We start from the raw sequence: 24,839 nt of genomic DNA on the forward strand, positions 1-24,839 counted from the left end.
GAAAAATATCCCGGTTCAGAATACCCTGCCTGTGGACAAACCGAAACATTGGACCATGTGCTGTGGGAGTGTCAAGCGATCGGATCTACCTTCACCGATGATAGGTAGGCTGCGCTCTTGGGCAGCCCCGAACTCAACGACCAAACCCTGGCCGTCCAGAATGCCCGCAATAGGGTCGTGTTCAGCTTGGCGGTCCCTACGTGGGACTAGCCGGGCGGCGCGGGGTCACCCCTGCGTCTCCTCTGGGCCGAATTAAAGTTCACTCACTCACTCACTCACTCACTCACTCACTCACTCACTCACTCACTCACTCACTCACTCACTCACTCACTCACTCACTCACTCACTCACTCACTCACTCACTCATTTTTAAGCAAGCGCCTGGTTCTCATGGGAAGTCTTTGTATGGACGAAACAACACTTTTATTTTTATTTGTCTTTCAAAGAGCTTCTTTAACATAAATATTTTGCCTAAACATGGCTCTCTGCTTTAACCGTCAGGAGGTCCAGAGCTTCTGCGTTAGAATTGTGCTCATCGATCTTCGATGTCCTCTTTTCCTGAAAAAACAGAACCGTTGTGAGGGAACTGGAATTGTCTGATCAAAATATAGTTCATTTCTTGGAGTAGTACATGCAGCAGGAATAGCTACCTCGAGTTCCGATCCATCACGAAGGTGCGTTCGTTTCCGCCATATTTTGACAAGCAAATCGCTGCATAACTCTGGCTGCTCCTTTTTATTCCACATTTCTCCTAGAATAATAAAGCATTCGTACCACGTAAATTCTCCCTATGTTTCTACAAACGCTACAAGCGGATCCTGCAGCACGTTGCTAATCGCTGGCTATTACAACTTTATTTTATAAAACATGTAATAGTAATTCACTCTTCCCTACCCTGAAAAAATAGCGCCTATGCTTGCATCTACGTTAATGTTTTACTTAAACAATGCAGAATTGAGAATCCCAAATGAAGCAGGGAAAGCAGCTGTTCTGTCTTTTATCATCAATTTCAATTATGCTTCGCGGCGCAAAAGCATCAACGACAACGTAGAACACAAACCAGCCTAACCATCATCATAGCTAGGTTTCCAAATTGAAATTTGTTTCCGATAAGAAATGAAGGAAAAGAAGCTTCACATTGAAGCGTTGCAAAAGGTGGCTTTAAGGTGTTCTATGCACGGTAATAAACATGGCAAGTGAGGCACACCACCGTGCACAATCACTTATATTACTGGCAAAAAAAAAGAGGAATTTACGACGACACACATAACACTGATGAGGTCACTAATCTGCTTCTTATACATAGACAGACACCATTGGATCCATCTTGCAATGAAATTCGTCAAAACACGACAGCGAAATGTGTATTCTTAAAGCGGCTTCTGCTTTATTGCACATTTCCAAACACAAGACCACAATGCACACGGTCTTTCATTAATAATTGTTTCGCTCCAACAGTGAAACAACGACGTCTATACCAAGAACGCGAGCCCTGTCCTGCTGCGCAGCGTAAACGGCACCCTCAAGCTACGAGGCGTCATACATATGCCTGATCCGACGGTGAGTGCTTATGTGACGAAAGTACGTCGTTAGCGCTCCCACGGTATGACTCGCTAGCACCCATACAGATCATCAAAGGTGAGCAGACGTGCGAAAACAGCGTGAGCTGCCATGGCACCATCGAGTGGTGATGGCTGTCGCGGCGGAAAATATGCAGAAACTCCAGTGGAGTTGTCGAAGTATGTGTAGGCATTGTGCCACTTGCTCCTCTCTTTACCGCAATTGACGAAGCAGCAGACGGTTCAATAAACGTATGCTTTATTGGCCTTGAATTCTGTTTTGGCTCCTGATGTTACCTTTACAAACCCTTATCGACGCTCATCAGTCGTTACCAAACTTATATCGGACTCAACCCAGCGGTTATCGGTCGTGATCAACTTTACCCGACTTGATTCATCCCCTATCAGCCGTTATCTGTCGTTATCAGCCCTACCGCAATTGCTCAAACCCCCATCAATTTTATCTTCCCTCATCAAACTTATTCGACATGATCCGACCCATATCAACCCCTGTCGATTGTTATCAACCTTACCGAACTCGACCCTAATATTATCAAGCCTTATCGGTCGTTGTCAACCTTAACGGAATAAGGCGACGTTACATACGTTACCAACCTATCCTTATAAAACTTATCGGACATGATCCAATCCTGGTTAACCTCAACCTTAAGCGCTAGTCGCTATTTAGCACCTCATCCATCAACGTCTAACCATTATCAACCGCGAACACACCCACATAACTCCTCATTATTACTCATCAACTCATTGACTTCTTATCTGTTTAGGTTGCGCGTGAACCCAGGCAACGCGGTAGGAGACGTTCGTATGGTTCAGATATATTCACGTATGCGCGTGTGGGTGTTCAGCCCAGGCTGGCGGTATTTCTTGCGCTGGGCTAGACTTTATTGGTGTCTTTATTGGACACTTGCGCGTGCTTGTCTTACCTTTGAATGTACTTTCATTCACCTTAACATGTTGTGGTGTGTTGTTTTTCTTGCATTGCTCATCATCCTGCTCACATGTAATAACGAAAAAAGCTGCACAAATTCAGTTTTTTTTTTTCCTAATGAGTAGCAATATTTGGCTTGGCTGCTAGGGTTTGCTTTTGTTTCTCAAATTTCCGTCGGCCTACCCCAAAACTTCAAGTTGGCCCAACGCCACATTGTATTTGGCTCACCCCCATATTAAAGCCCCTCCATACGCGTTTCCGCCGACCAGGTTCAGTACCGCCAACCTATCCTCCTCCTCCTCGCTCCACTCCCACTCATCCCCTTAGCTTCCGGCGTCAAGCAGAACTTAAGTACTTCAGCTTCCTGTTCCGAGTTGAAGTGATGCTATGTTTTTTAGCGTTGTTTATTTCGCGTCGATGAAGAGGAATTAATTGCACAAGCTGCGGTTTAAACTGTTAATGCGATTCCATCCAAGAATCATCGCCTATTGTAATCGGCGATATGGTCATGTTCACTGCTTCGCGTCCACTTGCGACGGGTTGTGCCATGGGACACAACGTACAGTGGAACGTGAATCTCCTCGATTTGCTCCGGACAGGTGGTACTTTCCAGGTCGTTATCGCGGAGAGGCGCCGGGGCGGGCGATTTCCGACACCCCGGACACATGCAGCAACCGATCATGCAGACCCGGCCCACGGCTCTCCACGCTTTGTCAGCGACAAGGGACGACAGACAAAGCGTGCAGGCGCAGCGTACGCACAACAAGCGCGCAGATGCACACGCATGACGCTTGGTGGAGTGCCTAGAGCATGGTGTAAGATCTTGCACCATGGGCGGGAGCGAGTTACTCAGATTAGCGCCGGCTGCTAAGCACGTGCGGACGTCTCATCATCGGCAGTCAAGGCGGAAATTCCCGCAGCTGAACTCCAGGAAGCGGAAACGCCGGAACCGGAAATATTGAAACTGGAAATGCCGGAACAGGATTTGGTGTGAGGGGAAAGGGCGGCGCATATCAAAGGTTGTCGCTACTTAAGAAAGCGGCGGTGGCGCGTGGGTGGAGGGGTTTTTCCCCATATCAGCATTCAAAGGCCAACAGCAACGAAGTTCACCGCGTAAAAAGCCTAGCTTCAGATAATTTAGACATACAGTAGCTTCTGTGCAAAATCTTACGCTTGAAATGCAGCTCAATCCGTCACAAAGAGCTCGCAAAAATCGAAGTTTTTCATACCGAAACTAAAAAAAAAACGACGCGGCGGAAGTGACGTACAGTGAAGAATGTAGAGAACCAGCGCCTGTGCTCTTTGCTTTCCTTGCCTGTATTTCGTACAGGTGTATCAATGAACGAGTCCTGCAGTGCGGTGTGGCAAGGTTGTTGCGCTTCCGCGATGTTCTTTTAATGCCAAGTATTCTCCGAGTCCAGCCAGTTGTCTATATCTGGTTGTCTACGTTCGAGAGTAGGGCCTCGATGGGTTCTGCCTGTGCTCGAAGAAGAACGTATTGGGGTGGCCAAGGCTAACGCGTCACGCAGTTACGCTAAATGGGCCAAAATTGGACGCTCTGCAGTTTTGTGTGGTTGGCGCGGGAATAGCAGATATCCTATCGCACGCCGCAGCAACTGGAACAGGCTGCATCGCGCGTTAGCTTGGCTGACCAGCAGCATGGTGTTCGGGTTCGCTGAAGCGAGCGCGTTGCGCTTGCGCCTTCGACAAACATATAAGCGCTCGCTCGCCGCGCACATGACCACTAGCGCTGCAGCAACAAGTGATCCCTGCACTGCTGCAGGTCACGTTTAAAGCGGAGGATAAATTTTTAGCGATCTTAGCGCCTCCGGCATCACGTATCCGACTTCGCCGGCCCTTGCCTGTGCCTGGCACACTGAAAGCACCGATCAGACCGAGCAGACAACTACCGCCATTTGTGGTGAAGGGTGCCAACTAGCTGAGGCTTGGCACGACAGCGGCGGTGGCGCGTGGATGGAGGGGACTTAGGCACGACCACGAGACGTTCATCTGAGGCAGTGCTGCCAATCTCGAAAGCCACTTCTCCCCCAAATTTTCATTCAAACTTCCCTAGATTTCTCTAGATCCGAAAAATAATATTTAGGCATGGAAAAAAGGTGCGTAGTTGAAGTGTGAACTCTTTTATTTCGCAGAGGCCCTTTTACCACACTTTGGTAGCAACTTTGAATAGAATAACACATTGATTTCCCATGCAAAATCACGTACCACGTGATCACGGGTAAGGACTGAGATTCACTCCTGCATATACATTTCTTTTTTCATGAGGCCGATTAAGCGTTCTTTCTTTGCAAAGTCATAACAGTTGGCCCCTCCTAGAACCCACTTGGTGTGAAGTGTAGCTTTCAGGGTTTGCGTCACCAAGCGGTTTCTCATCTTTGTTTTCGTCAGGTTGATCTGAGAGAAAACTCTCTCCACTGTTGCACTGGAGTGCGGCAAACAGAGAAGCTTGTAGACGAAGCCGCTCAAGAGAGGGAGCATTCGGCTCCCCTCTCCTTGCCTGGCGTCTCTCACTCGCTTCCAAAAGCGTTGAACGCTCGCATCTGCCGGCAAGTCCATTTCTGCATTGCGGAGCAGTCTTCATTCTGCGTCAATTTTGTTCATTTCTCTTTCTGGCCCCAGAGAAAAGAATTAGGTGGCAAGCGGGGCTATTGAAGAAATCCGCTTTTCGATGACAACTTGCGGGTCCATTGCCTCCAGTCTCTTCATCTGGACGTTGTCCGATGATGCGAATCTGGTTAATATCTGGCTTGCCGCTTAAATATAAAATTCCAAACATCTGAGGCGAAAATTATGAGTAATGGTTCGGTCTATGCCGTGAGGTTCCGACAGTTCCGACATCACTTTTCCGCCGAGGTACATGTCCTCAAGAGGTATTAAGTTCTTTGGGTCTCTGTACGGTACACGCTCGAATGGTACATCCCGCAAACAGATCGGCTCTATGTACGCTTCGAGAATGGTCTTCAATACCGCTGATTTAAAGCCATGAAGCTTGTGCAGTCTTGTCTCTTTGGCTTGCATTTCCTTGTTTAGTGTGGTGAAAAGCGGAAGAGCATAGTGGAGAAATTGGAGATACAGCTTTGTCGAGGGGTCCTTCAGCTTGCTCAAGATCGAGTCAACAGCTAGAAGTCGGTCCTCGCTGCTGCGACTCTCAAACAATGCAACTAGAGCAGGGTATTGCTCGAGAAGCCGTTCCACAACAGCGTGGAGGGCGAGCCAACGTGTCTGAGAGGGGTGTAAAAGCTTGTGAGGCTGCACAGCTAGGATCTCCTCCTGTACATCCTGATAAGCAACCATATGCTTATACGACAGCAAATAGTTATAAACGTCTCTGGCCAAGTCTTCGATTCCGCTGGGGAGCGTCTGACATGCATAGTATGCACATAGGTGAAAGGAATGGCGCACGCACTTCATTATAAACAGCCCAGGAATGTCACCCTTGAGGAGGCAAGCCAGTGAGTTCCTAGTCCCCATCATAACGTTAGCGCCGTCGGCTGCAAACCCGGTCATGTTCTTTCTGTAGTCAATCATTGCCGATGAAAACAAATCACACACTAACCTGTGCAGACCAACAGCGGTACAGTCCTGGACAGGAAGCAAGGCTAAGAAGGCGTCAATCACGGCCCCGTCTTCCTTCGCAACTCTTGCCACGAGAGAAAGGTGCTTCACTCCGGTCCTGTCCGTAGACTCGTCTGTGATGAGTGAAAACGGTGAGGTTCTGAGTAAAGCGTTGAAATTTTCGCTGCCGTCCTTTCTGAGCACTCCCTTGATTATTGAGTGCACTTTGTTCTGCCACAAGACATTTTTTTCGCGATGTCGGAATCTGGGCACACCGCTTTTATTAGCGGTACGAGGTGGTCCATCATGGCATGCGGAAGGTTGTTCTCAACTGCGAAAGCAGCCAACCTTATTTCCCCTTCCTTGACTTTCTTTTTCATTTCTGAGTTTGCGCTAAAACAGGGCATGTCAAAAAGCGTTTGCGTCTTTACCATGCTTGCGGCGCTCGCTTGGTGCTTCTTGCTTGCTGCGTGCTTGTCCAATTCAGATTTTCCACCTTTATAATCAGCACTACACGACTTGCAGTAAAAATGCAGTGGTCCTTTCTTGCTCTTCGTCAGCGAGCAACTGTACTTGCTATCCTTTTCCCATTTTTCAAGCTACTCTTGCGCGTATACCTTGGCTTTTTTTTGCTGGTGGTTGCGGACACTGCAGGTCACAGTCGGACGACGACGACATGCTGGCGGTGATACGCACAGTGAGACTGGCTGTGAGACGAAATTCGGCGCATAGTCGAAAAAAGGGCGCTACGCGAAACCAATCGTGGGCGGGCGCTGTAAAATAAAACAAAACACAGCCAAAAAGGAACCCGAGACAGAGCGTAGCTTTGCGTGTGCTGCTACCCTTTCCATTCGCCTCGCCGGCGCGGCGCGAAAGTAAAGATGGTTGCGCATGCCGTCAATTTCTGTAGATAGTGCACGTAGTTTCTACCCATTGTCGACGGAGAGGGAGCAAGCTTGACCGCGCTAAAGTGCTTCCCTTTCCCATTCGCTCTCGCTCCGGCGGCACGCGGAAAACAGTGAATAAGGAACCAATTCACATAGAAAAATAAAAAGGACCCATGCAGAAAGTAAAATTTCCCTAGATTACAACAAAAATCTCTTTTCCCCTAAACAACGTTAAAATTCCCTAGATTTAGGGGGAAATCCTTAGGGTTGGCAGCACTTATTTGAGGGATCGCCAGCTGTTTGAGCGCAGGCGCTAGTAAGAGCGTTCACGAGACAGAAAATCTGGGGGAGTTTGTCTTTCAATATATGAGTCTGCCTAGGCACTACGAAGGAGGCTTCTATGTAGGCGTTTGTCCCTAGGCGTGCCGGCATTGCGGAGTGGGGCAGAACCACCGAGACTAGGAGAATAGTCTAGGTGGTTCTGCTAGGGCAGAGTGGGGTGACGTCAGAGGATAGGTGCGGGTGAGTGTGGAGTACTTCTCCTAGTCTAGGTGGTTCTCAGTGGGATCGAGTTTACGCACGGACGCTAGCTTCCGGCGCTGTAAAATAGTTGAAGCAGCGGGCAGTGACGGCCGATTTGGCGACCGCTGTGTCGGACCGACTGTCTCGCACCTGCGCCGCTCGTGCTAAGTCAATCGTGGCGGATCATAGTTTTCTCGCGCCTTACGGTGATGTACCTTGTAAGTAACGTCACAGACGTTTCGGCGGGAGCAGAAGCGACTGTAGTAGAGCCCGGGCTGCATATATTGCTAAGGCAGAGCGCCTTAACAACCGCGGTTAAACGCAAATTACGCAAATGCCGCCACTGACGATGACTGACTCAGCACCAGCGCCGCACGCGTGAGAAAGTGTGTCCGATGTAAATGGATGTACCTTCAGAGGCGAAGTTCTGACTGATGCTGCAGAAGTCGCGGGGTGCGGTTTTGCTGAACACGAATTGGCGCTATTTACTCAATCGTGTTTTTTTTCTAATTCTAATAAGGTATCATTATTTCTCATTATTGGTGGTGCCTCCAGGACACTAAAGCGGCAACGGGGATACCAAAGCTACAACCCAGACTGGTCTGTGGGTTGGGGCTCGAAGAGGCCTGCGCGTGCCAGGGATGTATAACATCGGCTAACAGAGAATTGTCACAAAAGCTTAACAGCAGCAGCTTAATAGCAGCTTAACACAGCACGGATTGCGTAACACAACGATTCAAGCGAGACGCACTTCTCCATACCAAAAATTGCAAGGTTTCAGTAATACTTGGACACCCAACGAAGCATAGGATAATCCCTTTCGACGCCACATATGTTCAAGTCTACTTCGTTGTATGTGCACTAAAAAGAATCCTCAGTTATCCTAAATTTGCAGCGCACGCTCGTAGAAAACAAATACTGTCAGTTTTTCCATGAATCAAGGCTTTAAGAACCAGGAATGAAACTCAGTAACAAAGGTTGTCATATATTCAATAACAATTGTCATTCACCCGACTGTAGCTCGAAGTGACAAAGGAACCCAATACGTGTTTCTCGGAACAAGAACTTCGCAGTTACCTTACAGCAGTTGACCGGGAGAATTTTCACCGGGAGAATACGTGTCAGGGACAAGTAGCCTGGCACTGCGGAAACAAACAGTCATGCATAGAATACGCCTTAGTGTCAGAAACGGCTTATGAAAGACTGGATCAAATGATGGTAGGTCAAAACGGAAAAGATAGCCTGGGTTGTGATCATAAACGTTTAACCTGAAAATGTTGGAGAGATACTGATGCAAAACAAGAAACAATCAGATCACAATTTCTGAAAATGAATGAAAGGCAAATAACAGAGATTGCAAAAAACATAGAGAAGAAAATGGAGGCGTTTGGATATGTATATAGGGAACCGGTAGACGTTATGCAGAAGGATATAAGACAGATAAGGAAAACACTGTCGGATTGAAAAGAGGTAACCACGTAAGTGGTCGAACAAAGAAATAAAGCAAGTAACAGAAGGGCGTAAGCGGGCCTCTAGGGATCATCGCGAAGTCAAAAAGTTGGGATTACGCGAGGACGATGGGCTCCTTACATGGAATAAATACTGAGAAAAGAAAAGGGTGGCGAGTGAGTCCGTGAAAGAGAAAATTGAATACACAGTGAACGTTAGGTGCATAACTTTTCCCATATAGACAAAGGCCCACGAAAAAGATTCAGATACCTCGTAAGAGCAACCGGAACTCCAAATAAATATTTTCAGACCGTTATAAAGGTTGAAGACGGTAACATATTCGGAGGAGATAGCGCGCTGTGGTACATGAGAGACACGGTTAGGGCTAACTTTGGCACATTAGGAAAGAATAGTTCAGACCCAAACAGATCCAGCATCAACAAAGAAGCCTCAGAGATCAAATGTCACCAGAGAAAAGATATACTGGAAAAAAGGAGAAGAAATTGTCCCTAATAACACCGCCGCAGGCCCCGATGAAATCCCAATACACCTCATCAAAAACCTCGGTCCAAACAGCAAGGCACTGCTGACTAATGTCATTGATCAGGTGTCTAAAACGAAGAAAGTTCCAGTTGAATAATGTAAAGCAAGGTAAACCTCCTACGCAAAGGCAATGGTCATAAGGATAGGAGGAGCTCGTAAAGGCCAGTTGCAGTAACGTCAGTACTATATGGAATGACAATGCAAGCCATAAAACAAGAGCTGTCGAGATTCACGGAAAACAATTATGTACTGGAGGAAAAACAGAATGGATTCAGACCAGGCAGACGCTCAGCAGATAATATTATTGTAATAGATTCCAGTAGCCCAGAATAGAGCTTTATGTATAGTATTTCTATATATATAAGGGAACGTACGACAACGTAGACAGGTATTGCTATGAGATATTTTCAAGCACGAAGGCATAGATGATTTCTTGGAGCTGCTGAGGGACATACATAGAGGCAACCGAGTCAAAATTGCACGGGAAGGTCGAAACTTTAATGAAGTTCTGGAAATTCACCAAATAGGGGAGCAATGATGCCCTTTGTCTCCATCGTTGTGCACACTTTATGCTAAGGGCATAAAAAGACAACTGGAAAACAATCAATTAAGATTTCATTTATGATAAACGCATGATGGGCAACTGGTGCAACAGAACATCTCTGCGCTGATGTATGCGTATGACACAGTGTTACTGGCGGACAATGCAAGGGATTCACTGACACTGGTCATATGAGTGGCAGTACAACGGGAAATAAACCCTTATATATAGCTTTCATTGATTACGAGAAAGCATTTGATTCTGTCGAAACCTCAGCAGTCATGGAGGCATTACGGAATCAGAGAGTAGACGAGCCGTATGTAAAAATACTGAAAGATATCTATAGCGGCTCCACAGCCACCGTAGTCCTCCATAAAGAAAGCAACAAAATCCCAATAAAGAAAGGCGTCAGGCAGGGAGATACAATCTCTCCAATGCTATTCGCAGCGTGTTTACAGGAGGTATTCAGAGACCTGGATTGGGAAGAAATGGGGATAAGAGTTAATGGAGAATACCTTAGTAACCTTCGATTCGCTGATGATATTGCCTTGCTTAGTAACTCAGGGCACCAACTGCAATGCATGCTCACTGACCTGGAGAGGCAAAGTAGAAGAGTGGGTCTAAAAATTAATCTGCAGAAAACTAAAGTAATGTTAAACAGTCTCGGAAGAGAACAGCAGTTTACGATAGGTAGTGAGGCACTGGAAGTGGTAAGGGAATACATCTACTTGGGGCACGTAGTGACTGCGGATCCGGATCATGAGACTGAAATAATCAGAAGAATAAGAATGGGCTGGGGTGCGTTTGGCAGGCATTCTGAGATCATGAACAGCAGATTGCCATTATTCCTCAAGAGAAAAGTTTACAACAGCTGTGTCTTACCAGCACTCACGTACGGGGCAGAAACCTGGAGGCTTACGAAGAGGGTTCTACTTAAATTGAGGACGACGCAACGAGCTATGGAAAGAAGAATGATAGGTGTAACGTTAACGGATAAGAAAAGAGCAGATTGGGTGAGGGAACAAGCGCGAGTTAATGACATCTTAGTTGAAATCAAGAAAAATAATAGGGCATGGGCAAGACATGTAATGAGGAGGGAAGACAACCGATGGTCATTAAGGGTTACTGACTGGATTCCAAGGGAAGGGAAGCGTAGCAGGGGACGGCAGAAAGTTAGGTGGGCGGATGAGATTAAGAAGTTTGCAGGGACGGCATGGCCACAATTAGTACATGACCGGGGTTGTTGGAGAAATATGGGAGAGGCCTTTGCCCTGCAGTGGGCGTAACCAGGCTGATGATGATGATGATGATGACAACGGCAAATATAGGCCTTATATTTAGGACAGAGAAATCGCGAATGCTGTCTTTAATGAAGAGTCGAGTAGCTACGTGGTGTCGATTCAACAGCCAGTTTTACCCATATTCTAGGATTTTAAATGCGTTGGAGTATACATAAACGAAAGAGAGGCTTACGGAAGCACCCACCAAAATATTCTGAAAATGAAAGGGAAGCGGAATGCAGCAAAAGTGAAACATGGGGTAATTTGGGGCTACAATATATATGAGGTGGTTCATGGAATCTGAAGAGGAGTCATGGTGCCAGCGCTGACGTTCGCAAATGCCATTCTGTCCATAAAATTGGTTACATTGCCGGGGTTGGATGTTAACCGAATATGGGTGGGCCAGTTGGCTTTGAGAGCCCACAGCAAAACCGCAAATGAGGCAGTGCAAGGGGACGGGACGTGCGCTGGGCCTCATTTGAACTCAGAGAAGCGAAGATCAAAATTAGTTTTGAAGAAACACTCAGGAACGTGAATCTAAATAAATTAGTGGCTAAAGTGCACAAGTATCTGTACCTAAAAAGCGTGTACACAGAATGTAGGAAGAGGTCACGAAAGTTGGCAATTCATGTACAGGGTAATTGAAAGTATAGAGAGGTAACTGGAAGGTAATCAGAAAGTGAGAGAAACGGAGACAGCGAAAAGTATGCAAAAAAATTAAGACGGAAAAGACCATGGATGTCGGCAACAATGAGAAAAGAGAAATTCGAGGGAAAAAGCTGTACGATAGCCCGAAGACAAATGCCTTGCTATATGAGGCTCGAGCTGGTTGCTTAAGGACAAAACAAACCTGAGCAAATATTCGCAATTAGATGAGGCATGTGTATGCTGCACCAAAAACCCACACAGCACATTCTAATGGAATGCGAAGGGATTAACCCAGTGGGACCAGTACATAACGCACAAGTTCAACAAGCAATTCGATTGAAAGTTGATGGAAGTATCAACTGGTCAGCAGCCGAGGTAAGCAAGACACGTTAGAGTATTGGAGGAAAAAAAGCAGCGAAGAGACTGATACGAGCGGATCATTACAGCCATACGCAGCGGTACATGGTTCATAGAGAAAAATAACGAAATATGTTGAAGAATACTCGAAGGAAAAGCATTGATAGCATACCTGAGTAATTGAAGAAGGCCTGGTGGCAATTTGTCCCTGCCCCGTCTCAAAGGGGATGTCAATTATGCATCACCATCATCATTATCATCATCAAACACAGAGCTAACACTGCAGTTACCAAATGGGTTCTACTTCGCTGCTGGTGTAAATTTTCGGTAGCAACACGATTACGCCGCAGCCAAAAATTTACTCCAGCAATGAAATAGAATACATTTGGTTACTGGAACATTACCTATCTGTCTAGTTGAGCTCTCCGCCACCAGGGGGCTGCCCCGTCCACGGAATTCACGTTTGCGCCTCCACTCATCCGGTGAAAGCGCCCCATCCGCTTTCGTTTACCCGAACATCGGAGGCGCTAAAACTCTAATATCGGTGGGCATTTCTTTCCCCTCGCTATATTCAGAACTAAAGGGACGTCAGCAAAACGTTCGCAGTCATTTTCATATAGTGTGCTGCAATAAACACACTCTAAAAGTTGGTTCCTTAGGTGGACTTTCTTAGGGACTATGTGTATACACGAGTTCAGAAGAGATAAAGTGAGCCTCGCTTAACTCCCTGTTTAGTTAAACAAAAAGTGAAATGATGCGAACAAACAAGTTCCTAGACGTATGAACGCAAAACAGATTTACTGGTTGATATCAAACGAATATAAACATTACCTGTCAAGGCGCTAACCAATACACCAATGGCAATTGTTGCGAAAACGCCAAAGAAGCTGCTCCAATGGTATGACATCCGCAACAAGTAAAATGACTCTTCGGATCTGAAAGAAGAAATAGAACATTTCATCTCACAGTGCAAGCTCTTCTGTCGCAAAAATGGGTTGCTTCTAGGTCGCCCGGAAGGAGCGTGGATAGCGAGCAAGGAAGTGTCCTGCGTTCTTCTCGCATTTTTTTGACAGACATGACTGATTAACACGTGATGAGACATTTTGAGCGGGAAAGAACACTCAGGCGGAGTGACTGCGGGCAAGATCTACCAGGCTAACCCCGCCGGTAGCAATGCCACCTCAGAAAGAATAAAAGGTGGAAAAGCCCAAAATAATCTCGCCTACTGCAGCAGGGAAACGCGACATGATATATACGTTTTCGACCACACCGAGGCACTAATCCTTTGTGAAGTCGCGGCACCAACTTAATCTTACAAAGGAGAAATACCATTCCACGTCTTGAAACTGCAGAAGGAGCGAGAAGCTTATTTAAATGAAATGGGAAATGTTGGCTTCTCCGCAGACAATATATTTATCAATGTTGAAAGGACGATAACGTGAGGCGTTACGGAATAAAACTTTAATGAGTTCTTTATCATACCATTTGGCTATGGAGAGTACATGCATAAAAGAAACAGTGAAATCCTGTTTGAGTAAAAATAATAATATGGCATTTATTTCCTAAGTAATAATTTGCCTGAACTACCCACAGCTGAAGGCTAGGATACAAGAAGCGCTAACTATGGACGTTGCGTTCACGTTCTGACGCTTAAATCAGAGTTTGAAGATATCAAAATAAGCTTAACAAAACTGATACTTTGGGCTCAGAAGCGAGAAACTGGCAGAAAAGCCTGTCAGTGATTGCAGATCTGTTGCTCTGCCTCCTGATACACTGCAGCGTGAGCCAGATATAGGTCGAATTTATTTCATTTTGGCCAGCCTGGATTCCTTTGAAGTACATCCAACACATCGCACACTAGCGTTTATGCATTGCGCCTCCATCGATATGGGGCCGGTGAGGCCGTGTTTGAACGCTTGAGCTAGAGCTCAGGTCTGCACCGCCATATCCACTGTGCTACCGTGCGGTGTGCCCGCTCAGATATTATATCTAGCTATTTGATTCTACTGCTTACGTTTCTACAGAAAGGGGCCATCAATATTCAAGTTGTAAGGAGGTTTATTGGACGAGTCCAACAAACGGGCGGTAGCTCGGAACAGTGAGCGCGGAGAGCAAGATGGTGGTCTTCGAACGCCGGTCTCGTGCCCTCTGTTCTTGATGATGATCGGTATGCCATTCTCCTCCTTTCTTCATTACAATTGCCCCCGTCGAGAAAGGTGGAGCCATCCTGGCGATCTAACAGGTGGGTACAAGAGGGTCGAAGTACGGCTTGAGGCGGTTTACGTGAACAACATCACGTCGACGACGGTCGCCTTGCAGCGTAAGAGGCTCAATGACATAGTTTACGGGGGAAGTACGCTCGACAATGCGGTAGGGACCATGATAATTTGGGAGCAGTTTGGACGACAAGCCAGGGGCGCAGGGTGGTACAAGCAGCCACACAAGTGCTCCAGGAGCGAATGTTGCGGCCGGAGAGTGATCATCATCGCGGGCGTTTTTCTGGCGTTGTTGGTCGGCTGTAGTAAAGCGCTTGGCTAGTTGTCGGCAATCTTCAGCGTAACGGGCCGCTGCTGACACGGGCGTGCACTCTGAGGTATCTGGTGCGTATGGCAGCAACGTGTCGATAGTGTGCGTCGGCTGGCGACCGTACAAAAGGAAGAAGGGGGAAAACCCGGTTTTGACTTGCGTAGCGGTGTTATACGCGTATGTCGCAAATGGGAGAACCAGGTCCCAGTTTGATTGATCAGATGCAACACGTGTCGCAAGCATGTCGCCCAGAGTCCGATTAAACCGCTCAGTGAGACCGTTCGTCTGAGGGTGGTAGGCAGTACACGTCCGATGTACAATTTTGCACTGGTGGAGAAGTGCTTGAATTGCATCGGAGAGAAATACGCGGCCACGGTCACTGAGGAGTTCGCGAGGAGGACCATGCCGAAGCACAAAACGCCTCAGGATGAAAAAGGCGACGTCCTGTGCTGTCGCCGTGGGAAGAGCAGCGGTTTCGGCGTATCGTGTAAGGTGGTCGACAGCAATGATAGCCCATCGGTTTCCGGCCGTGGTCAAAGGTAAAGGTCCATAAAGGTCAATTCCAACGCGGTCGAATGGGCGTTCTGGGCATGGAAGGGGCTGCAATGAACCTGCGGTAGGATGCGGTGGTTTTTTTCGTCGCTGACACTCGTGGCAGCCGCGAATGAACTTGCGGACAAAGCGAAACATTCCGCGCCAGTAGTACCTTTTCCGTAAGCGTTCATAGGTCTTGAAGACACCACCGTGAGCACACTGCGGGTCGGAGTGGAAGGAAGCGCAGATTGTAGAGCGAAGCGTTCGAGGGATAACCAGGAGCCACTTCCTACCATCTGGCGAGTAGTTGCGCCGGTACAAGAGGCCATCACGGATGCTGAAGTGCGAAGCTTGGCGTCGCAGAGTTCGAGTGGTCGAAAGAGTGGGTGCCCCGGATAAAATGTCAAGAAGCGAAGCGATCCAGGGATCGTGGCGCTGTGCAGAGGAGACGGTGGCGACGTCAAGAGCTGACAATGGAAGGTCTATAGTGGATATGGACGCAGTTTCGGTGGATAGTGGTGACCGCGACAGTGCATCAGCATCGGCATGCTTGCGTCCGGAACGATATATAACGCGGATGTCAAACTCTTGAAGTCGAAGAGCCCAGCGGGCAAGGCGACCTGACGGATCCTTCAACGAAGACAACCAACATAATGCATGATGGTCCGTAACTACATCAAACGTGCGGCCATATAAGTAAGGGCGGAACTTGACAAGCGCCCAGACTATTGCCAAGCATTCTTTCTCGGTGACGCTATAGTTTGATTCAGCCTTGGTGAGCGTTCTGCTGGCGTATGCGACGACATACTCTGCGAACCCAGGCTTTCGTTGCGCGAGAACAGCACCGAGGCCGACACCGCTGGCGTCTGTGTGCACCTCAGTTGCGGCCGTAGGATCGTAGTGGCGTAGTATAGGTGGTGACGTCAGGAGACGGCGAAGGGTGGAGAAGGCTTGGTCACACTCAGAAGACCATGACGAGATATTGGAGGCGCTGCTTAGTAGTTGGGTCAAAGGCGCAATTATAGAGGCGAAGTTGCGCACAAACCGACGAAAGTAGGAACATAACCCTATGAAGCTTCGTAACTGCTTTAGAGTCGTCGGTTTGGGGAAGTCAGTCACGGCACGTAATTTAGCTGGGTCCGGAAGCACACCATCCTTTGATACAACGTGACCAAGAATTGTAAGTTTTCGCGCAGCAAAACGGCACTTCTTGAGATTTAGTTGCAGCTGAGCGGTTTTCAGACACGTCAGGACATGGTTGAGGCGTTCTAGATGGGTTGCGAAATCTGGCGCAAAGACAACAATGTCGTGGAGATAGCAGAGACACATGTGCCACTTCAAACCCCGCAGAACCGAGTCCATCATGCGTTCGAAGGTGGCAGGCGCATTGCAGAGGCCGAAGGGCATGACATTGAATTCATATAGACCGTCAGGCGTGACGAAAGCTGTCTTTGAACGGTCGGCCTCTGCTAAAGGTACCTGCCAATACCCGGAACGCAAATCTAACGACGAAAAAAACTCGGCACCTTGTAGGCAATCAAGGGCATCGTCAATTCTGGGTAAACGGTACACGTCTTTTCGAGTGACCTTGTTTAGGCGCCGGTAATCCACGCAGAAGCGAATCGATCCATCCTTTTTTTTAACGAGAACCACAGGGGATGCCCACGGGCTTTGTGAAGGGCGAATAACGTGGCGTTTAAGCATATCGTCAACCTGGTCGGTAATAACTTGACGTTCCGCGGTGGAGACGCGGTAAGGGCGTTGTCGCACTGGCGAGTTGGAGCCGGTGTCGATGTTGTGAACAATGGTAGAAGTTCGGCCAAGGGCACGTTGGGCAACATCGAAGGAGTCGCGGAACTTGTAGAGCAGCTGGAGAAGAGCAGTGCGTTCAAATGGGGACAGTCCGTCTGCGATGGAGAAATCGAATAGGTCAGCAGCTGGAACATCAGAAGGGGTAAGAGCACTGATGACGTCGAGGTCGCGTCGAGCTGAATCTTGCTGCACGGAAAAAATTTGGCCGACATCAATGGGTTGCACGCATCCAAGGGATTCACCTTTAAGCAGTCTGATGGGATATGGAAGAGGATTTGTGAGGCAGAGAGCGCTTGTTCCATTCGAAATAGAGAGGGTCGAATAAGGCAAAAGAAGTGGCTTCCGATTTAGAAGAAGGCATGATGGTTCAAAGAATGCAGCTTCATCACATATGCTGTTGCAGAATACGGGGAGCAAAACAGCTGCTGTCGGCGGAATTTCTGTGTCTTCTGTGACGACTATTTTGTGTGCGGCTTGATGAGCGGGGTAGTAGGACTCGTCACACAAGGGGAAGAGCTCAAGTTCAGATCTGGCACAATCAATAACGGCGTGATTATACGATAGAAAGTCCCAGCCAAGTATAATGTCGTGCGAGCAAGAGGAAAGGACGATAAGCTCGACAATGTAGTGTTCTTTAGCTATAATAAGTCGAGCAGTGCAGGCAGCTATAGGCCGAACAGGGGCTCCATTCACTGTACGTAAGGGCATCATCTCAAGAGGCGTGGTCACCTTCCGAAGCTTGCGGCAAAGTGTGGCATCTATAACAGAAACGGCAGCACCGGTATCGACAAGAGCATATGCACGGATGCCTTCTACGAAAACTTCGACAATATTCGACGGCAAAGTTCGAGGACTTGAGCATGTCGACAGCGCAGTTCTTGCCTCACGAACTGCGGAGGCTAGTTTCCCTCATTTTCAGGGGCTGGTCGACGACGCATGGGCGACAAGGAGCGGCGACGGGGTGAAGGTGAGCGACGAGACGTGGGTTGCGGATAGTCACGTGAAGACGTGCTTGGTTGGGGACCCGGATCTTCATAACGAGAGCGGGGACGATCTATGTAGTTCGGTGAACGGGCGTCTGAATATCCTGGCGCGCGACGGCGGCAGAATCGGGCGATATGACCAGGGCCACCGCACGCAAAACAGATCGGCCGGTTGTCGCGCGTTCGCCAGGGATTTGCAGGGATGGGAGCAGACCATGTCACGGACGGCTGAATCGGGGCTGCAGCATACGACACACCATGGGGTGGTGAGGGCTGTTGAAGCTGCTGCCGCTTTACTACCTCAGCGTAACTAAGAGGCGCGGCGACAGGTTGCTGCTGAATGGGCACCGGCATGGCCTCGGAAATCTGCTCTTGAATGACGTGTCGAAGCACGGGAGCCAACGGGATTGGTCGCTGCAGTTGCTGCTGTTGTGGGAGCTCCTGACGCTGAGCAAACGGCAGGAGAGACAACTGACGGGCCACCTCCTCATGCACAAATTCTTTCATTTGTGCGATAAGGTATGGCTGGGCAGGCATGATGTCCAGTGCAGCGAGCGGTTGATTGTACGTCTGAGATGAACGTCGGGTGAGAGCCCGCTGCCTTCTCAACTCGTCGTAGCTGTGGCACAGAGTTACCACTTCAGACACTGTGCCAGGAGACTTCGCAAGAAGCATCTGAAAGACATCGTCGTCGACGCCCTTCATGATGTGCTGTATTTTGGCACTTTCGCTCATTGAGGCATCGGCGCGCCTGCAGAGATCGAGTACGTCCTCAATATAGGCGGTAAATGTTTCATTCGGTTCCTGTGCCCGTGTGCGCAGCCGTTGCTCGGCGCGTAACTTCCGCACGGCAGGGCGACCGAAAACGGCAGATATTGCCTCCTTGAAAGCAGACCAGTTTTCAAATTCCGATTCGTGGTTCGTATACCACAGCTTCGCCACGCCAGCCAAGTAAAAGTTCGCGGTACTCAACTTAGTAGCGTCATCCCACTTGTTGGGTCCACTAACTTTTTCGTAGGACGACAGCCAGTCCTCGACGTCCTGGTCTTCCGTACCCGAAAATACCGGGGGGTCTCGCTGGCGAACCGGGCCAGGGCAAACGGCGGCCGCGAGAGATGGCGGCGGTTGGGCTGCGTCAGCTTGCATGGTCGAGTGCAACGTACGGGATCGGAGTTCCAGGGTGTCGGCGATGAGCGTACCCAGCACCTCCACCAAATGTAAGGAGGTTTATTGGACGAGTCCAACAAACGGGCGGTAGCTCGGAACAGTGAGCGCGGAGAGCAAGATGGTGGTCTTCGAACGCCGGTCTCGTGCCCTCTGTTCTTGATGATGATCGGTATGCCATTCTCCTCCTTTCTTCATTACAAATAATAATAGCGATAATAGTGGCTTTCAGGCGCATATATATACCACATTTTTAGATAATGGCGTACATCAAGTATGGAAAGAAACGTATAAAAATTGCCGACTATTAAGTTACTTCCTAATGCGAAATTCGAGCGCAGGTTTTCAGCTGTTTCGCCTTTTCGATACATTGAGGCAAAAAATTCGCGCAAGACATGTATATACAGTTACAGACAAATTTTAATTCTTCACACATATTCCTTCTTCAAGAAACACTCAATTCGCAGTTCTTGATTGTAATGAAAGAAGCTTTGTGTTCGGAGAAATAGATGGATATATTGCTACGGAACAGTGTTTACAATGACGAAGAGGTGAGCAGGGAGAAGACGAGGATGACGATTAGAGGCTAGCACGGGCTGTTGCCTCTGGGCCAAGTGCGTATTGCCTTGTAAATATACTTGTATATAGCTTTTTGTCGGCGTCTTCCCTTCGTAACATATCTGGTGGAGGTGGACGTTCGCTGTACCTCATCACGGAGCTTCGCAGTGGACGGCACGTCGAGCCCTCCTTCATGGCTCCCAGCGACGACAACTCGACTCCGCCGGCTCCGACTACTGCTGCCACTTCGACGACCTACATCGTTCTCCCCGCTCCCCGTGATTCTGCCGTATGCTCAGGCAAAGATGGGGAAGACGTCGATGACTGGATGAGCTTGTACGAACACGTCAGCCGAACCGGTGGCACCCTACTATCATACTCGGCAACGTAGTCTTTTACCTCGGTGGCACATCTCGAGTTTGGTTTCGGACGCACGAAGATGAGCTCACCAGCTGCTCACCATTCGCTTAAGCAAATTCTCCGACACTTGTTCGGCAACCCATACGGTCACCAACTTGCCGCGCAGAAGGCGTTATCCGACCGCGTGCAGACGTCAACGGAGCGCTACGCCACACACATTCAGGACGTCATGGCTCTGTGCCGGCAAGTTGACGCACACATGACTGAGTCCGACAAGGTCTCCCACATCCTCAAAGGCATGCCGATGACACCTTCAACTTGCTCGTTTTTAACAACGTGGTGACGGTGGATGCAGTTATAAAAGAGTGCTGTCGCCTGGAACTCCCTAAAAGCCGACGTATTGACCAGCAGTTTGCCCGTCTGCACAACACCCCAGCAACATCTGCCTGTGCCGACGCTCCTCATCCCACCAACACTGGCGATGTTACCCGGATCGTCCGGCGTGAGATCGAGGCCGCCTATCCGGCTGCCTTCGACTCCAGCACCTCCTGCAGTCACGGTTTCCCTGATTCAGGCAGTTGTCCGCCAGGAATTCGCAAAAATGGGTCTTCACACCATCTGCTCGGCCCATCGCCCTGATAACCACCCTGCTTCGTCGATTCCGCCCCGTCCCGCATCTTATTACCCACCACGTTTCCGCAACCCATTTGAATGGCGCACTGCTCACGGCAAGCCCATTTGTTTTCACTGCGGTCGAATCGGGCACACTTCTCGGCACTGTCGCAGTCGCTGGAGTTCCCCGACCCGGTCTGCTTATACTGGCTACTCTCGCCCCTCAGGTGGCCCTTCTCGCCCCTATGTCGCACGCTCCGATAATGCTGCCACTGATTCTCCTGCGCCGAACCGCCCCTATTCTCGTTAGCCTTCGCCCAACGACGGCAATCTCGCTTTCCCCAGCCCCGGCGCTCTTTTTCGCCGACTCCCTTCGGACGCCGCTCCCAGCCAGAAAATTAGACGATGCAACGCCTCGACGTGACGCTGCACTCCTCCCTAGGTCGCCAAATCCTCTACTGACGTTGCCCACTCATCTGAACCTTCTTGACGTGCAAGTCGATGGTGTTTCACTATCTGCTCTTATAGACACTCGGGCGCATTTGTCGGTAATGAGCGCTGACCTTCACAACCGCCTGAAGAAAATAATCACGACTGCCACGACACCTGTTGTCCTGTAATTGGTATGTGTGCCGCCCGCGTCTCCTTTACCGATCGCTCCACTATCGTGCTTTTGACAGTCATCGCCCACTGTCCCCACGACATCACCCTCGGCTTAGACTTCCTCTCCGCACATTCTGCACTCATCGATTGTTCCGCCAGTACTCTCCGCCTTGACTTGCCCGTTCTGGATCCCCTGAGCCACACCCCAGTCGCCTCAGTTCCGTCGACTTCGTTCGCTTGCCATCTTCGGCACTGACTTACGTTGACTTAGTGTCATCCCCACCAGTGCCCGACGGTCACTACATCGCGGCTCCTATGCAAGACGTCCTTCTTACATACGGGATTGCAGTACCTCATAGTTTTATCTAGTCATCGTTTTATCGTAGTCATCGTTTATCTATCATAGTTTTATCGGACAGGCCGCCATTGGAATATGAACCTGGCAAAGTTTAACGCTAGAACGTTATCTAGTGAGGCGAGTCTAGCAGTGCTATTGGAGGAATTAGAGGGGAGTAAATGGGATATAATAGGGCTCAGTGAAGTTAGGACGCCAAAAGAAGCATATACAGTGCTAAAAAGCGGGCACGTCCTGTGCTACCGGGGCTTAGCGGAGAGAAGAGAACTAGGCGTCGGATTCCTGATTAATAAGAAAATAGCTGGTAGCATAAGGAATTCTATAGCATTAACGAGAGAGTCATGAGGGTCAGTCATGATGACCAGGAAGTGGAAAGCTTCTATGAAGACGTGGAATCGGCGATGGGTAGAGTGAAAACTAAATACACTATACTAATGGGCGACTTTAATGCCAAGGTAGGCAAGAAGCAGGCTGGAGACAAGGCAGTGGGGGAATATGGCATAGGCACTAGGAATATCAGGGGAGAGTTATTAGTAGAGTTTGCGGAACAGAATAATATGAGGATAATGAATACCTTCTTCCGCAAGCGGGATAGCCGAAAGTGGACGTGGAGGAGCCCGAACGGCGAGACTAGAAATGAAATAGACTTCATACTCTGCGCTAACCCTGGCATCATACAAGATGTGGACGTGCTCGGCAAGGTGCGCTGCAGTGACCACAGGATGGTAAGAACTCGAATTAGCCTAAACTTGAGGAGGGAACGGAAGAAACTGGTACATAAGGAGCCGATCAATGAGTTAGCGGTAAGAGGGAAAATAGAGGAATTCCAGATCAAGCTACAGAACAGGTATTCGGCTTTAACTCAGGAAGAGGACCTTAGTGTTGAAGCAATGAACGACAATCTTGTGGGCATCATTAAGGAATGTGCAATGGAAGTCGGTGGTAACTCCGTTAGGCAGGATACGAGTAAACTATCGCAGCAGACGAAAGATCTGATCAAGAAACGCCAATGTATGAAAGCCTCTAACCCTACAGCTAGAATAGAACTGGCAGAACTTTAGAAGTTAATCAACAAGCGTAAGACAGCTGACATAAGGAAGTATAATATGGATAGAATTTAACATGCTGTCAGGAACGGAAGAAGCCTAAAAACAGTGAAGAAGAAACTAGGAATTGGCAAGAATCAGATGTATGCGTTAAGAGACAAAGCCGGCAATATCATTACTAATATGGATGACATAGTTCAAGTGGCTGAGGACTTCTATAGAGATCTATACAGTACCAGTGGCACCCACGACGATAATCTAATAGAAAATAGTCTAGAGGAATTCGAAATCCCACAGGTAACGCCGGAAGAAGTAAAGAAAGCCTTGGGAGATATGCAAAGAGGGAAGGCAGCTGGGGAGGATCAGGTAACAGCAGATCTGTTGAAGGATGGTGGGCAGATTGTTCTAGAGAAACTGGCGACCCTGTATACGCAATGCCTCATAACGTCGAGCGTACCGGAATCTTGGAAAAACGCTAACATAATCCTAATCCATAAGAAAGGGGACGCCAAAGACTTGAAAAATTATAGACCGATCAGCTTACTGTCCGTTGCCTACAAACTATTTACTAAGGTAATCGCAAATAGAATCAGGAACACCTTAGACTTCTGTCAAGCAAAGGACCAGGCAGGATTCCGTAAACGCTACTCAACAATAGATCATATTCACACTATCAATCAGGTGACAGAGAAATGTGCAGAATATAACCAACCCTTATATATAGCTTTCATTGATTACGAGAAAGCATTTGATTCTGTCGAAACCTCAGCAGTCATGGAGGCATTACGGAATCAGGGTGTAGACGAGCCGTATGTAAAAATACTGAAAGATATCTATAGCAGCTCCACAGCCACCGTAGTCCTCCATAAAGAAAGTAACAAAATCCCAATAAAGAAAGGCGTCAGGCAGGGGGATACGATCTCTCCATTGCTATTCACAGCGTGTTTACAGGAGGTATTCAGAGACCTGGATTGGGAAGAAATGGGGATAAATGTTAATGGAGAATACCTTAGTAACTTGCGATTCGCTGATGATATTGCCTTGCTTAGTAACTCAGGTGACCAACTGCAATGCATGCTCACTGACCTGGAGAGGCAAAGCAGAAGAGTGGGTCTAAAAATTAATCTGCAGAAAACTAAAGTAATGTTTAACAGTCTCGGAAGAGAACAGCAATTTACAATGCAGCGAGGCACTGGAAGTCGTAAGGGAATACATCTACTCATGGCAGGTAGTGACTGCGGATCCGGATCATGAGACGGAAATAATCAGAAGAATAAGAATGGGCTGGGGTGCGTTTGGCAGGCATTCTGAGATCATGAACAGCAGATTGCCATTATTCCTCAAGAGAAAAGTTTACAACAGCTGTGTCTTACCAGCACTCACGTACGGGGCAGAAACCTGGAGGCTTACGAAGAGGGTTCTACTTAAATTGAGGACGACGCAACGAGCTATGGAAAGAAGAATGATAGGTGTAACGTTAACGGATAAGAAAAGAGCAGATTGGGTGAGGGAACAAGCGCGAGTTAATGACATCTTAGTTGAAATCAAGAAAAATAATAGGGCATGGGCAAGACATGTAATGAGGAGGGAAGACAACCGATGGTCATTAAGGGTTACTGACTGGATTCCAAGGGAAGGGAAGCGTAGCAGGGGACGGCAGAAAGTTAGGTGGGCGGATGAGATTAAGAAGTTTACAGGGACGGCATGGCCACAATTAGTACATGACCGGGGTTGTTGGAGAAATATGGGAGAGGCCTTTGCCCTGCAGTGGGCATAACCAGGCTGATGATGATGATGATGATGATGATGATGATAGTTTTATCTGTCACGGTGAATTGCGTCTGCCTGCCACTGGTCAATTTTGGCTATACGACACGAGTGCTGCCACGCCGGATGTCTCTGGCCCAGTTTTGCTCATTGGAGGATCACTCAGTAGCATCTATTGCAGTAGATGATAATTCAGCTGATCCTCCTC

The 24,839-nt window shown here is 48.4% G+C and overlaps 1 protein-coding gene across 1 annotated transcript in view; it reads right to left on the reverse strand.

Moving 5' to 3' along the window:
• Positions 1-419: 419 nt before the first annotated feature.
• LOC139048456 (sodium-coupled monocarboxylate transporter 2-like) overlaps positions 420-24,839 on the reverse strand; it is a 50,254-nt gene continuing 25,834 nt past the window's right edge. Inside the window, exons 8-10 of the mRNA XM_070522841.1 lie at positions 13,143-13,246; positions 651-751; positions 420-558 (exon numbers count right to left, since the gene is read on the reverse strand). Of these exons, the coding sequence (XP_070378942.1) occupies positions 472-558; positions 651-751; positions 13,143-13,246 (292 nt within the window). The 3' untranslated portion in view covers positions 420-471. The remainder of the gene's footprint in view (positions 559-650; positions 752-13,142; positions 13,247-24,839) is intronic.

Source organism: Dermacentor albipictus, chromosome 8 (genome assembly GCF_038994185.2).
Source record: "Dermacentor albipictus isolate Rhodes 1998 colony chromosome 8, USDA_Dalb.pri_finalv2, whole genome shotgun sequence".
In the NCBI taxonomy this organism is placed as follows: domain Eukaryota; kingdom Metazoa; phylum Arthropoda; class Arachnida; order Ixodida; family Ixodidae; genus Dermacentor; species Dermacentor albipictus.